The 12,819-nt window shown below is 47.7% G+C and overlaps 2 protein-coding genes across 6 annotated transcripts in view; both read right to left on the bottom strand.

Annotated features, from left to right (window-relative positions):
- The window catches only part of LOC128412017 (zinc finger protein 420-like), a 983,187-nt gene that overhangs the window by 795,127 nt on the left and 175,241 nt on the right, over positions 1–12,819 (bottom strand). The window lies entirely within an intron of this gene.
- LOC128412103 (olfactory receptor 52E4-like) lies at positions 1,763–2,822 on the bottom strand. Its single transcript, XM_053384958.1, has one exon. The coding sequence runs from the start codon at positions 2,804–2,806 to the stop codon at positions 1,844–1,846; it is 963 nt and encodes a 320-aa protein (XP_053240933.1). The 5' UTR covers positions 2,807–2,822; the 3' UTR covers positions 1,763–1,843.

The raw sequence follows: 12,819 nt of genomic DNA, 5'->3' as shown, positions 1-12,819 counted from the left end.
TTTGCTGCTGGCCATTGCCTCAAAATTCCCCCACCTATTCATTTCTCTGGTTGCTTCCACCCCCCCCACCCCCCTAACACCCCCAAATGACTTTCAAGCAGGATGCGGTGTGTGTCCCTGGGTGTCAGGATGAGGCCAGAGGCTTTTCCTGCCCCCTTTCCTGCTGCTGCCCCTCCACGTCTGTCCAGGAGGCTGCAGGGCCCAGGGAGTTCCTCTGGGACAAGGGATTGGGCCCAAGACAGAGGGAGGCCCTTCCTTCTTGGCTTGGCACTGCTTCTGTGCTCTCTTACACCCATCCAGAGTGGCAATCCAGGCTAATGGGGGAGGCTGTCTAGCTAGGAGAGCAAGACCCAGAGACAGTTGTGGGAGACCCAGAGACCGGCTTCCTCTGTGCCGGAGCCAAAGCTGCGACAGATGGAGAAGCCAGACCTGCTGGGGGTGTCCATGCTGTGAGCCCCTCCATCCTACACTCTGGTTGAATTTGTGAGTAAATGAAACTAGATATCATAAAGACACCACACTCTACGCTGACCTTCATTGCAAGGAAATTGGATCTTTGGTCAGTGCCTGGGAGCCCTGGAATCTCAGAGACAGGGGTAGTTTACAAATACAAAACACAAACACACACAATCCTTTGTGCCTGTGTTCCTAACACACAACCAAGTGTGAAGGGTGCATTGCATGCTTTAGCAACAGCCCTCCTGCAAATGAGGAAATGCAACCTGGTTGACTCAAAAAGGCAACAAGGGAATCTTCTCCGGTGTCCCAGGAGGTCTGAGGGCCCTTCAAGAAAGAGGAGCCATTTCTGCACCCTGAGACCCCAAAAGGTCAGCAGAGCCCCCTGCGAATCCTGCAGAGCTGAGCTCCTCCTCCCGTCTTCTCCAGGGCCAGTTCCCATTTTCTGCAGAGGGGGTCTGCGTGCTTTGCCCTGCACCAGCTTCTCTCTTTGCCTGCCCACCCCCCATATCTACCCCAGATGAACCCCAAGAGACAGTAGTTTATTTCCCCCCCTGGCCCTAATCGCAGTCTTCTGCAACCTGGTGCCCTCCAGGTCTTTGGGCTCCAACTCTCATCAGCCCCATCATCATTGGGGGGTGGGGGTGGGCTAATGGTATTTGTTGTCCAGAGGGAACCACGTTTCAGAAAGCCAAAGCATTGCAATAAATCAGTCTGAAAAGATAGTTTCCCCCCCTTCCCATTTATTGCTTCATTAAAAGCATTACTATTATGTGCTTAAAAAATAATTACACAAATATAGAGGGAAAATCTAAAATAGTCTATCCCGTTTTTTTCTGCATTCTTTATTGCATTCTTAAATCTCGCTGTATAGTGATGTGTCTTCCCCAAAATTAAAATGAAACAGACATGAAGATGACATTGGCCCACTTTGCATACAGCCTTGTATACCTGCTTTATGAACAACAACTGCAGTTTAACACGAACATTCTTTGGAACTTCCCTTCCTGGAGAAATGAGCCTGGCTCCCTCCTTGGGGTCTTTTGGCCGGCAGGTCAAGACTTCCTTTACCTAAGAGGCTTTGGGGAAGTGACGGCTTCGCGTGAAGACGCTGGTGACATGCTGCTTCTGTGGGAAGGTTCTGTGGGAAGAACTGCAGAGAGTTCTGAATCAGAGCGTCAATCCATCTACCTCAGGATGGCCTACACTGATTGGCAGCAACGACTCTCTGGGGTTTCTCTCCCAGCCTTACAAAACACTCGGATTACATAGAGCATGTTATATATCTGAATTCCCACTCAACAGATTGTAGGAATGCAAAATAGAATCGTAGAGTGGGGAGGGACCCTGGGGGTCATCTAGTCCAACCCCCTGCAAGGCAGGATAATCAGGAGACGCTGGAGAAAGGCGCCCTTTTGGAGAAGAAGAACTGCAGGATCCTCCTGCGCAGCTCCCGGGTCCGGATGCCGTAAATGACGGGGTTGAGCACCGGGGGCAAAATGACGTAGAGGTTGGCAATGAGGATATGTGCATAATGGGGGATGTTGCGTCCAAAGCGGTGGGTGAGGAAGGAGAAGAAGGCAGGAGTGTAGAAGACACAAATCACGGCCACGTGGGAAGCACAAGTGCCCAGGGATTTGAGCCGGGCCTCTTTGGAGGGGAGCCGGAAAACAGACTGCAAGATCAGCACATAGGACAGAATAATGAGGACCAAATCTAGCATGAGGAAGGCAATGGCGAAGAGGCCGTAGATGGCATTGACCCGGATGTCGGCACAGGCCAGCTTGGCGATGCCCATGTGCTCGCAGTAGGTGTGGGCAACGATGATGTGGTCGCTGCAGAAGGGCAGGCGGAGAGTCAACAGGGCAATGGGCAGCACCAGCATGGAGGGTCTCAGAGCCACGCCAGCGCACATCCAGGCGAGCTGTGGCTTGGTCAGGATGGTGGTGTACCTCAAGGGGTCACAGATGGCCACGTACCTGTCAAAGGCCATGGCTAGCAGCACGACAGACTCCATCCCCGTGAAGGTGTGGATGAAGAACATCTGGGCGAGGCAGGAGCCGAAGCTCATCTCCCCGAGTCCAAACCAGAAGATGGCCAGCATCTTGGGCAGAGTGGAGGTGGAGAGGCCCAGGTCGATGGCCGAAAGGACGGAGAGGAAGTAGAACATGGGCTGGTGGAGGTTGGCTTCTGTTTTGATGATGAAGAGGATGGTACAATTGCCCAGGAGAGCGACGACGTAGCCGAGGCAGAAGGGGATGGAGATCCAGGAGTGGAGAGCTTCCAGCCCCGGGACCCCCAGCAAGATGCACGTGGGGGAATGAAAGTGGGTGGCATTAGACAGTGGCATTCTCCTCCTGCCTCTGGCCAGGTGTGGGTCACTTCATCCCTGCCAAGAAAGAAGAAACAGGCTAGCAGGTAGAACCATTTGGACACGAGTAGAGAGGCCTGAAGATGGCCATGGTGACCTATGATGGCAGCCAAGGGACCCGTCTCACGTTCAGGAGTCAAGAGAAGCTTGGAGGCAAATGGGAAAGGTGAGCGACTGTAGAGAGGGGGTAGGAGTCAAGAGGGACGAGGAGGAAGCTAGAGCCAACACTGCAGGGGTTGGAGTAGATTACCCCTCGGGTCCCATCCAACTCTACAGATCTATGATTCAATGATTATTGCATACATGAAAAGGGTTACAGGTGCAGGAGTGTGAAATGTCTGGGTCTCAGCTTTTGCACATAACCTCCAGTTGCCTTGGCAACCAGTCTTCCGTGAGGGGCCATTGGCATCCCTTCCTACATCTTTCTCCCTGGCTTGTCAAAACACCCTGAGTCCTTCTAGGGTCAGATCAGGCCGGCATTCCGTGCAGGAGGAAGGCACGAGAGCTGCAGAAGGCAGGCACACAAGAACCAAAACGTTCATTGGTACATTCTCTCTCTCTCTAAAAAAAAGGTTAAATGCACAGCATTGGAACAGTTAGAACAAAGTCTGTATCAGGAATCAGGAAATTTTTTACGTCACAAGCAACTGGCATTCAGATGCATCGCGGCCTCCCCATGTGGAGGCAGAGAAGAGCCATTCTGGCGAGAGCGAACCCCCTCACCTGCAGAGCCACAGGGAGGTCTGTCAATCACCAGGAGAGCATCTGCTTCACATGCAGGTCTGGTCCTCAGCAACTCCAGGTCGGGGGCTGGAGAGACTCTCTGCCTGAGACCCTGAAAAGCCACCGCAGTCCACCTCTAGGTTAAGGTGTCGTTCGACTCAGCCTAAGGCAGCTTCTTCTGCTCCTGAGCTTCCTGGTGGAGTTTTGCAAGCAGCTGCAGCCTGCGCAGAGCATCGCTCTGAGGCCACCTGGCTGAGCGGGAAGCAGCCTTTATGGTGTCTCTGTGGAGAACGAGGGAGGGGGCATCTCAAGGGGCTGTTCAGAGACATTTTCCATCCCAAACAGGTCCATTGCGCCAAGGTATGCCCAGCTGTGGGGCATCTCTCCAAGGCCACCGGGTCGGGGGACAATGGACAGCATTCATCCTTGAGTCCCTCCAGCACAGTGCTGCCCCCAGGGTTTGAGGACCACAGGGCCCTCCGGCTAGCCATGCAACCCATCTCCCATCATCCCTGACCACGAGCTGTGCTGTTTGGGACTGAGGGAAGTCAAAGTCCCAATATATCTGGAGGAGCACGCTGTCCCCATCCTGGGCTGCAGCCTCTAAGGCTAGCCTGGATTTGAATTGTTTGAAGTTTCAGGCTAGCCTCCTCTCTTCTTCCACCTGGAAGAGGGAAGAGGTGTCCGCAAGGATGCAACGGAAGAAGGTGCTCCATCACTTTTGGGGTCTATGCCTCTGGAGCAGCAGTAAACAAGGTTGCTCCATCTTTTATGAGAGAACCCTTCAGATACTTGAAAATAGCCATCATAGAATCACTAGATTCCTCACCACCTCCATCAGAAGCCTCTGGCACTTGGTTCCTGCCTCCCTGTTCCCCAACGCTGCCCCTTGCCTTGGCAGGGAGACACACAGCCCTGGTCAGGCATCCCTGAGTCCCTTCAGGATTTCTCATCAGAAATTGTTCCAGGGGAGGCAGGAAGCCAGAAGGACTGACTAAGGGATAGTGTAAAAGTGCCTCCTCTGCAGAGGCTCGTTCCAGTTGCTCTGCCCACACCCGGACAATTCTTCTGCTCAAAGGCTGAGTGTGAGCCCAGGAATAGAGATATCTCCCCCATCAAGGCACTTAGATGTCAAGGAAATAAACAACTACCAGACTTTTAGAATACATCTGAAGGCAGCCCTGTTCAGGGAAGTTCTTAATGCTTGACTGTCTTGTGGTTTTATAAATTGTTGAGAAAGCCGTCTAGAGTGGCTCAGGCAACCCTGTCTGATGGGTGGGGTACAAATAAAAGGATGGTGGTGGTCCATGTCTCTTTTAGTTGAGATTCTTTAGTTGAGTTGCTTTAGCTGAGATTCCTGCACTGCCGGGGGTTGGACTAGATGTCCCTCAGGGTCCCTTCCAACTCCACAGTTCTGTGGTTCTATGATTCCTTCTCCAGGGCAAAGACCAAGTCAAGTGCCTTTGAAGTAGCCAGTAATTTAAGAATTCTGAAGTCCTCAGTTGAGTAGCACCTTTTATTTGTTGTTGTTGTTGTTTAGCCATTTAGTCGTGTCCGCCTCTTTGTGACCCCCTGGACCAGAGCACGCCAGGCCCTCCTGTCTTCTACTGCCTCCCACAGTTTTGTCAAACTCATGCTGGTAGCTTCAAGAACACTGCCCAATCATCTCATCCTCTGCCGTCCCCTTCTCCTTGTGCCCTCCATCTTTCCCAACATCAGGGTCTTTTCCAGTAAGTCTTCTCTTCTCATGAGGTGGCCAAAGTCTTGGAGCCTCAGCTTTGCAATCTGTCCTTCCAGTGAGCACTCAGGGCTGATTTCCTTCAGAATGGATCGGTTTGATCTTCTTGCAGTCCATGGGACTCTCAAGAGTCTCCTCCAGCACCATAATTCAAAAGCATCAATTCTTCGGCGATCAGCCTTCTTTATGGTCCCCCTTTCACTTCCATACATCACTACGGGGAAAACCATAGCTTTTACTATACGGACCTTTGTTGGCAAGGTGATGTCTCTGCTTTTTAAGATGCTGTCCAGGTTTGTCATTGCTTTTCTCCCAAGAAGCAGGCGTCTTTTAATTTCGTGACTGCTGTCACCATCTGCAGTGATCATGGAGCCCAAGAAAGTAAAATCTCTCACTGCCTCCATTTCTTCCCCTTCTATTTGCCAGGAGGTGATGGGCCCAGTGGCCATGATCTTCGGGGGGGTTTTATGTTGAGCCTCAGAACCTTTTATTAGAACCATCCCAAAAGTCACCAGCCGTTAGAGGTCTCCATGACTCCTTCCTGCAGGAGGCAGAGATGGCCCCCAACTTGGGTGGCTTTGAAAGAGGATTGGACAAATTCAGGGGGGAGGAGAGGGGTCTTGAGGGCCAATAGTGCTAAGGAAGTATCAAAACTTGGGGTTGCCCAATTTTTTGGGCCCTGCGGGTCCAAAATTGGTCAGGTTCAAGCAAGAGACCACAGCCCAGTTAAAGAAGCCAAACAGCGGCTATTAAGCCTGATCATTTATTTGTTGCAACTACCGGTAATTTTCCACTCCTAAGCAAGCAAAGAAGAACCCAGAACAAAAGGTTACATCCAGTTCAAATGTTCCCATGATTTCCCATACTGCAGTTCAAGAAGCATAATAGGAGACATCAGAATCATGTCAGAAAAGAGGTGTGGTGCCAGGCAGAAATCTGAGTCCCTCAAGGCTGCAGTTATCCATCCGCCTTTCACCTTCCATGGAAACATTCCTGTATTATCTTGAATCAGTTGGCGCCACTTATTCTTGCTGCACCTGGTGAACTCCCAGCCTGCGTTGCGTTTCCTCAATATGCATTGTGAAGGTGATGGGCTTCTGTCTGGCTCTTTGCCATGTGGGATCTTGCCCAGCCTGCAAGTCAGGAGGGGGGTTGGGGGATTGTGGCTGACCCCGACCCACCCACAGGGCAACGTGGGTCTTCTCCCCTCTTCTCCTCTCCAACATCATTACGACCTTTGGAACGAAATAATGTTATTATTTTTTTGCTATTTTGGGTGATCTTCAGTGTTTCATAGGGTTCCCTTGCCTTATTCTGATAAGAAAGTCATAAGCATTGGCTCCTGAGCATTTGAACGGGTGCTGTGTGTGTGTGTGTGTGTGTGTGTGTGTGTGTGCACGTGCACACACTCGCTTTGTTTTGAGTCCCTGCATGCTTCGGGTGCATTGGTTGGGTGCCCCTGCTTTTGTCCTTAAATAGCATCAGCTGGCGGCAGCAATGCTTTTAAATACCAGTGGCTAGAAAGGGCAGGAGGGGAGAGCAGTTCTTGTGCTCAGGTCCTGCTTGTTGTTTTCCCCCTCGGGGCATCTGGTCGACCACTGTGAGAAGAGGCGGCTGGGCTGGCCGGGCCATTGGCTTGATCCTTCTGTCTGTTCTTCCCCAGAAGCTGTAGCAGAACTGCAGGATCCAGATGAAAGAGGCGGGGGCTGCCTTGCAAACCAAGGAGGTCCACTCAGCCTCCCTGCTGATGGAGATGCATCTGTGGTAGCTGCTGGGTGTGAGAATGTTGTGGATAGTAGGAGAGGATATATTGATTCAATAGTATCCTTCCTCACTCACGCTAGTGAGCTGGTAGCAGAGCACATTCCCTAGTACACAGCAGGAAACTAGTTGATGGGTTCGTTAGAACCATATATATTGAGCAATCTAGTCTGGCTTGTCCAGACTGGATTGTTCCTGGTAAATTCCCCTTTAGTTCCCTCTTAAAAATAATCATGACACTGCAGTCTTCTTTTAAAGGTAATGATAAGCATGTTCCAGCAGCCTTAAGGGTTTTCAATGCAAAATCCGTTTCCCAACTCCTGTACGCTGCAAATGTCTGGCATAATGGGGACCTGCCTGAGCTAGAAGGCTTTCAGGCAAAATTTACGATCTCTGCTGCAGGTACCCAACTGTGTCCCCCCCCCAACTCCATACTTCTGTTAGAAGCTGGTGAATGCCCAATTTCAACTAAAGCATGGTGGGCTGCCCTAAAACATTGGCTCAGGATTTCAGTGTTTGATCTAGGGAGGGGTTTGTACCAACACCTGACCAATGAAGAGTTTGTCAGCAAATGGCAGAAAACCATGGCTAGAAAAGCCACCTCTATTGGTCTGTCACCCCCCAACTGTATTACCTGGGTTATGAAGGCGCCCTAAAGACGTTAAAGCAAAGATTATGGGATAATACACACAGTGACTTGTGATCTCCATCACACACAGTCTGTAGGCAGTAGGAGTACAATATGGGCATGTCTTTAAGTTAACATCTTACATTAAAAACCTGACAGTACCAAATTATTGAAGATTATTCACCAAAGCCAGACTAAACGTCTTTCCTTCTGCAGTGTTGGATGGCAGGTTGAGAGGAGTTCCCTACCAGGACAGACTTTGCTCGTGTGCTCAAGACATTGATTCTATAAAACATATTTTGCTGCACAGTGCAAAGTACGAGCAAGCCAGGGCTGAACTGATATTACCCTTGCTGGTGCCTTTCCCAGGAAAAACAGAGGCTCACTATGTCAGGTTCTATTGGAAGACTGGACAAACGCTAGAACATTAGCAGTGGTGAAGTTTTTATCAGTGGTTGCAAGAACCAATGATCCCCATCTTTAAGTCTGAACGAAATGCTTGTTTAACCTGGAGGTAGGCTGTCTGAATTGTGCATTGCTTTGTAACGATTTGTTGGGTCTCTGGACTGTAATAAAGATTGATGATGATAAGCTTTGCTTACATTCAGTTCACAGTTTGGCCCTGAAGGCAGGCTTGAGCTTTTAGTTACAGTTACAGAGAAAGGTGTGGCTTCATCCTCTGTGAGGGAAATAGGAAACGTAGTATTTGACTGCTTCAGTGATGTTGCTTCCCACACTGGGAGAGGTCCGGCTTTTCCTCCCTGTGCAGAGATGTGCAACACCAGCTTTACCTGCCTTCCTCTTTCCTCCTGGTCGGGATCCTGGGGCTGGAGTCCCTTGACGTCTGACTCTCCATCCCTTACGGCTGCGTGAACCTCACAGCCTTGCTGGGGAACGTCCAGCTCCCTCCTGCTGCTCTCCCCAGCCTCCACCAGCCCATGTTCCTCTTCCTTGCCATCCTGGCCCTGACCCACCTGGGCCTCTCCACCTCCATCGTGCCCAAGCTGCTGGGCATCTTCTGCCTCGGCACCAGGGAGACCAGCCTGAAGGCCTGCCTGGCCCAGACGTTCTTCCTGCACACCTTAATGGCCACAGAGTCGGGTGTCCTGCTAGCCATGGTCTTTGACCACCACGTGGCCATCAGCACCCCACTCAGGTACGGAGCCATCCTCACTCCCCTCTGGTGCTGGCCCTGAGAGTGGTGCTGACCGTGGTGCCCTCCCAAGGCAGCCCAGCGCAAGGCCCTTGGCACCTGTCATTCCCACAGCAACATCACCCTCATTTTCCACATCCCTGGGCTTTTCTCTTTCCTGACATCACCCTCTCCATCCGCTGCCTGTCGGTGCCCCCATGCTCAGCCCCATCATTTAGGGGGCCAAGACCAAGCAGATACGGACCAGGCTGCTGTTCTTGCAGGCAAAAGCAAAACTCTGAAGCTCCTACTGTGCAGTGGGCGAGAGGAAGAGAGAGGCATTGGGACACGCACCCCCTAAAAAGGAGGCAAAGATTTCATGGAACAGAACTGTAGACTTCAAAGGGACCTCAAGGGTCATCTCGCTCAACTCCACTTCCTGCTTTATGCCTGAACAAGGTTCCCAGTAATCTCCCTTTGAAAATGAGGCTTGAAGCCTTCTCAGGACAAAATGTGTCTTGGCCTCTGATGGTCACCAGCCTAGATGGATTAGACAAATTCATGGAAGAGGAGAGGGCTATCGGTGGCTATTAACCAGGGTGACCATCCACAATCAGAGACAGTCATGGTTCTGAAGACCAACTGCTGGAAGCAACAGGAAGGGAGAGTTGCTCTTGTGCCCTCATAGAATCATAGAGTTGGAAGAGACCACAAGGGCCATCGAGTCCAACCCCCTGCCAAGCAGGAAATACCATCAGAGCACTCCTGACATATGGTTGTCAAGCCTCTGCTTAAAGACCTCCAAAGAAGGATGAATGACACCTTGTTTAGAGATCAAGAGGTTATCAAGAAGGCCCAAAAAACCTTGAGAGACTATTTTGAGATAAATATGAACACTACCACTGAAAAAAGAGTAATCTGGGACGCAAGCAAAGCGGTTATGAGGGGGTTTCTAATTCAACAGAATGCAATAAAGAAGAGAACTCAAAATGAGAAAGACAAAATTTTGGAGAAAATAAAAGAGGGTGAGAAGAAACTGAGAGCGAAACCAAAGTCACAAGAGATTCTGAGAGAAATAAAGTTATACCAAGTCCAATATATGAAAATGATGAATCAGGAAATAGAATGGAAAATTAAACAAATGAGACAAAGGACATTTGAATCGGCTAATAAATGTGAAAAATTGCTAGCCTGGCAAATGAAAAAAAGACAAAAGCTTAATACTATTACCAATTTGGAAGTGGAAGGAAAGAACATTCAGAATCCAGTGGAAATTAGAAAATACTTCCAGAGGTATTTTAAACAGTTATATACACAAGGGCCACAGAAAGAGTTTGATATAGACCAATTCTTAAAAACAAATGGACTACAAAAAATCTCTCAAGAAAACAAGTTAATGTTGAACCATAAAATTACAGAACAGGAGGTAGAAGGTGCCATCCAGAATATGCAGTTGGGCAAATCTCCAGGGCCGGATGGCCTAAACCTCAAAATATTATAGATCCTTGAAGGATTGGATAATTCAACCACTAAAGGAGGTTTGTAATGAAATTTTGGAGGGGGAAAAAGTGCCAGAGTCATGGAAGGAAGCTTATATTACGCTTATACCGAAAACTGAGTCTGAAAAGACACAACTTAAGAACTACCGCCCCATATCCCTGCTCAATGTGGATTACAAAATATTTGCTGATATTTTGGCTAAAAGATTAAAGAAAGTATTAGTGGAAGAGATACATAAGGACCAAGCTGGCTTTCTCCCAGGTAGACACTTGTCTGACAACACGAGGAATATAATTAACATTTTGGAGAAGCTGCAAGTGAACATCAATACTAAAGCAGTTTTAATCTTTGTTGATGCGGAGAAAGCCTTTGATAATATTTCTTGGAGTTTTATGAAGAAAAATCTTCAGGGGATGGGTGTTGGTCAAGGGTTTGAAAATGGTATAAGTGCAATTTACTCAGAACAAAAGGCTAAACTTATAGTTAATAATGTGGTGACAGAGGAATTTAAGATAGAGAAAGGTACACGACAAGGCTGCCCAATTTCCCCATTACTTTTTATTTCGGTCCTGGAGGTTCTAAATATGATTAGAAGGGACCGTTTGATTCAAGGTATAAAAGTCGGAGCTAAACAATATAAATTGAAAGCTTTTGCAGATGACTTAGTACTGACGTTACAGGAGCCAGAATCTAGTACTAAAAGAGTATTAGAAATGATTGAAGAATTTGGTCATGTGGCAGGGTTTAAGTTGAACAAGTTAAAAACTAAAGTTCTTGAGAAAAATTTAACACCGATTGAGAAAGAGAGGTTTCAGAAGGAGACAGGTTTAACACTGGTTAAGAAAGTAAAATACCTGGGGGTTAATATGACTGCTAAGAACTTAAACTTATTTAAAGACAATTATGAGAAATGTTGGTCAGAAGTGAAAAAGGACCTAGAAATATGGTCAAATTTGAAGCTTTCCTTGTTGGGTCGAATTGCTGTTATAAAGATGAATGTATTGCCAAGAATGTTATTTTTGTTTCAATCATTGCAAATTTTGGACAAAATGGACTGTTTCAAGAAGTGGCAGAGAGATATTTCTAGATTTGTCTGGCAGGGCAAGAAGCCCAGAATAAAATTTAAAATACTAACTGATGCAAAGGAAAGAGGTGGATTTGCCCTGCCAGACCTTAAACTTTATTATGAATCAGCAGCATTCTGCTGGTTGAAAGAATGGCTGCTTCTTGAGAACACAGACATTTTGGATCTAGAAGGTTTTAATAACGTTTTTGGGTGGCATGCATATTTGTGGTACGACAAGGTTAAAGCACATAAAGCATTTAAAAACCATATTGTCAGGAAAGCATTGTTTAATGTATGGATAAGATATAAAGACTTACTTGAAAATAAAACCCCAAGGTGGTTGTCACCGATGGAAGCAAAGGCTCAGAAAAAGCTCAATATGGAGGCCAAATGGCCGAAATATTGGGAGATTTTGGAGCAAGAAGGAGACAAATTGAAATTGCAAAGTTTTGAGAAATTAAAAGACAAAGTGCGAGACTGGCTTCACTATTATCAAATAAGGGAGGCTTATAATTTGGACAAAAAAATTGGCTTCCAGGTGGAAAAATCAAAATTGGAAACTGAGCTGTTAGATCCCAAAACTAAGATACTTTCAAGAATGTATAACTTGCTGTTATACATGAAACGGTTAAATCTGCTATGATTAAATGGTTAAATCTGCTATGATTAAATGGGCACAAGATGTTGGACATAATATTATGTTTGCTGACTGGGAACAGTTGTGGACCACAGGTATGAAATTTATGGCATGTAATGCCCTAAGAGAGAATATTATGAAAATGATATACAGGTGGTACATGACACCAGTCAAGCTTGCAAAAATCTATCATTTGCCCGATAATAAATGTTGGAAATGTAAAGAAAATGAAGGTACATTCTTTCACCTTTGGTGGACGTGCCCAAAGATTAAGGCTTTCTGGGAGATGATATATAATGAAATGAAAAAGGTATTTAAATATACCTTCCTGAAGAAACAAGAGGCCTTTCTCTTGGGCATAGTCGGCCAATTGGTGCCAAAGAAGGATAGAACTTTCTTTATGTATGCTACAACAGCAGCAAGAATACTGATTGCAAAGCCAGATGGGCAGGGTATAAATAATAAATTATTATTATTATTATAGTTGGGCTGAGCAGAACCGGAATGTCAAGCAGCAGAGCTGAGTCAAAGGTTTTCCCTCCCTCAAAAGGAGTCATGCACAGTTCCTTGGAAAGAGGAGGGTGGCAGAGACTGGCAGGTTTTAGCCTCAGGGAAGCGGGTGTTTCCCCAGGTTCTTCCTTCCTTGTGCATCTCAGGAGTGCCTCTGTCTCTTCTAGGCAAGCCATAACTGGGAGAGTTACTAAAGTAAAGGTAAATGACCCCTGGACAGTTAGGTCCAGTTGAAGGCGACTATGGGGTTGCGGCGCTCATCTCGCTTTCAGGCTAAGGGAGCTGGTGTTTGTCCAC

The sequence above is a fragment of the Podarcis raffonei genome, chromosome 4, assembly GCF_027172205.1.
Source record: "Podarcis raffonei isolate rPodRaf1 chromosome 4, rPodRaf1.pri, whole genome shotgun sequence".
Lineage (NCBI taxonomy): Eukaryota > Metazoa > Chordata > Lepidosauria > Squamata > Lacertidae > Podarcis > Podarcis raffonei.
The sequence above is the reverse complement of the archived record's forward strand: the minus strand, read 5'-3'. Positions and strand labels throughout refer to the sequence as shown.

Bases quoted from the DNA above. Each gene is read 5' to 3' on its own strand.
- LOC128412103 (XM_053384958.1), bottom strand. From the start codon at position 2,806: ATGCCACTGTCTAATGCCACCCACTTTCATTCCCCCACGTGCATCTTG.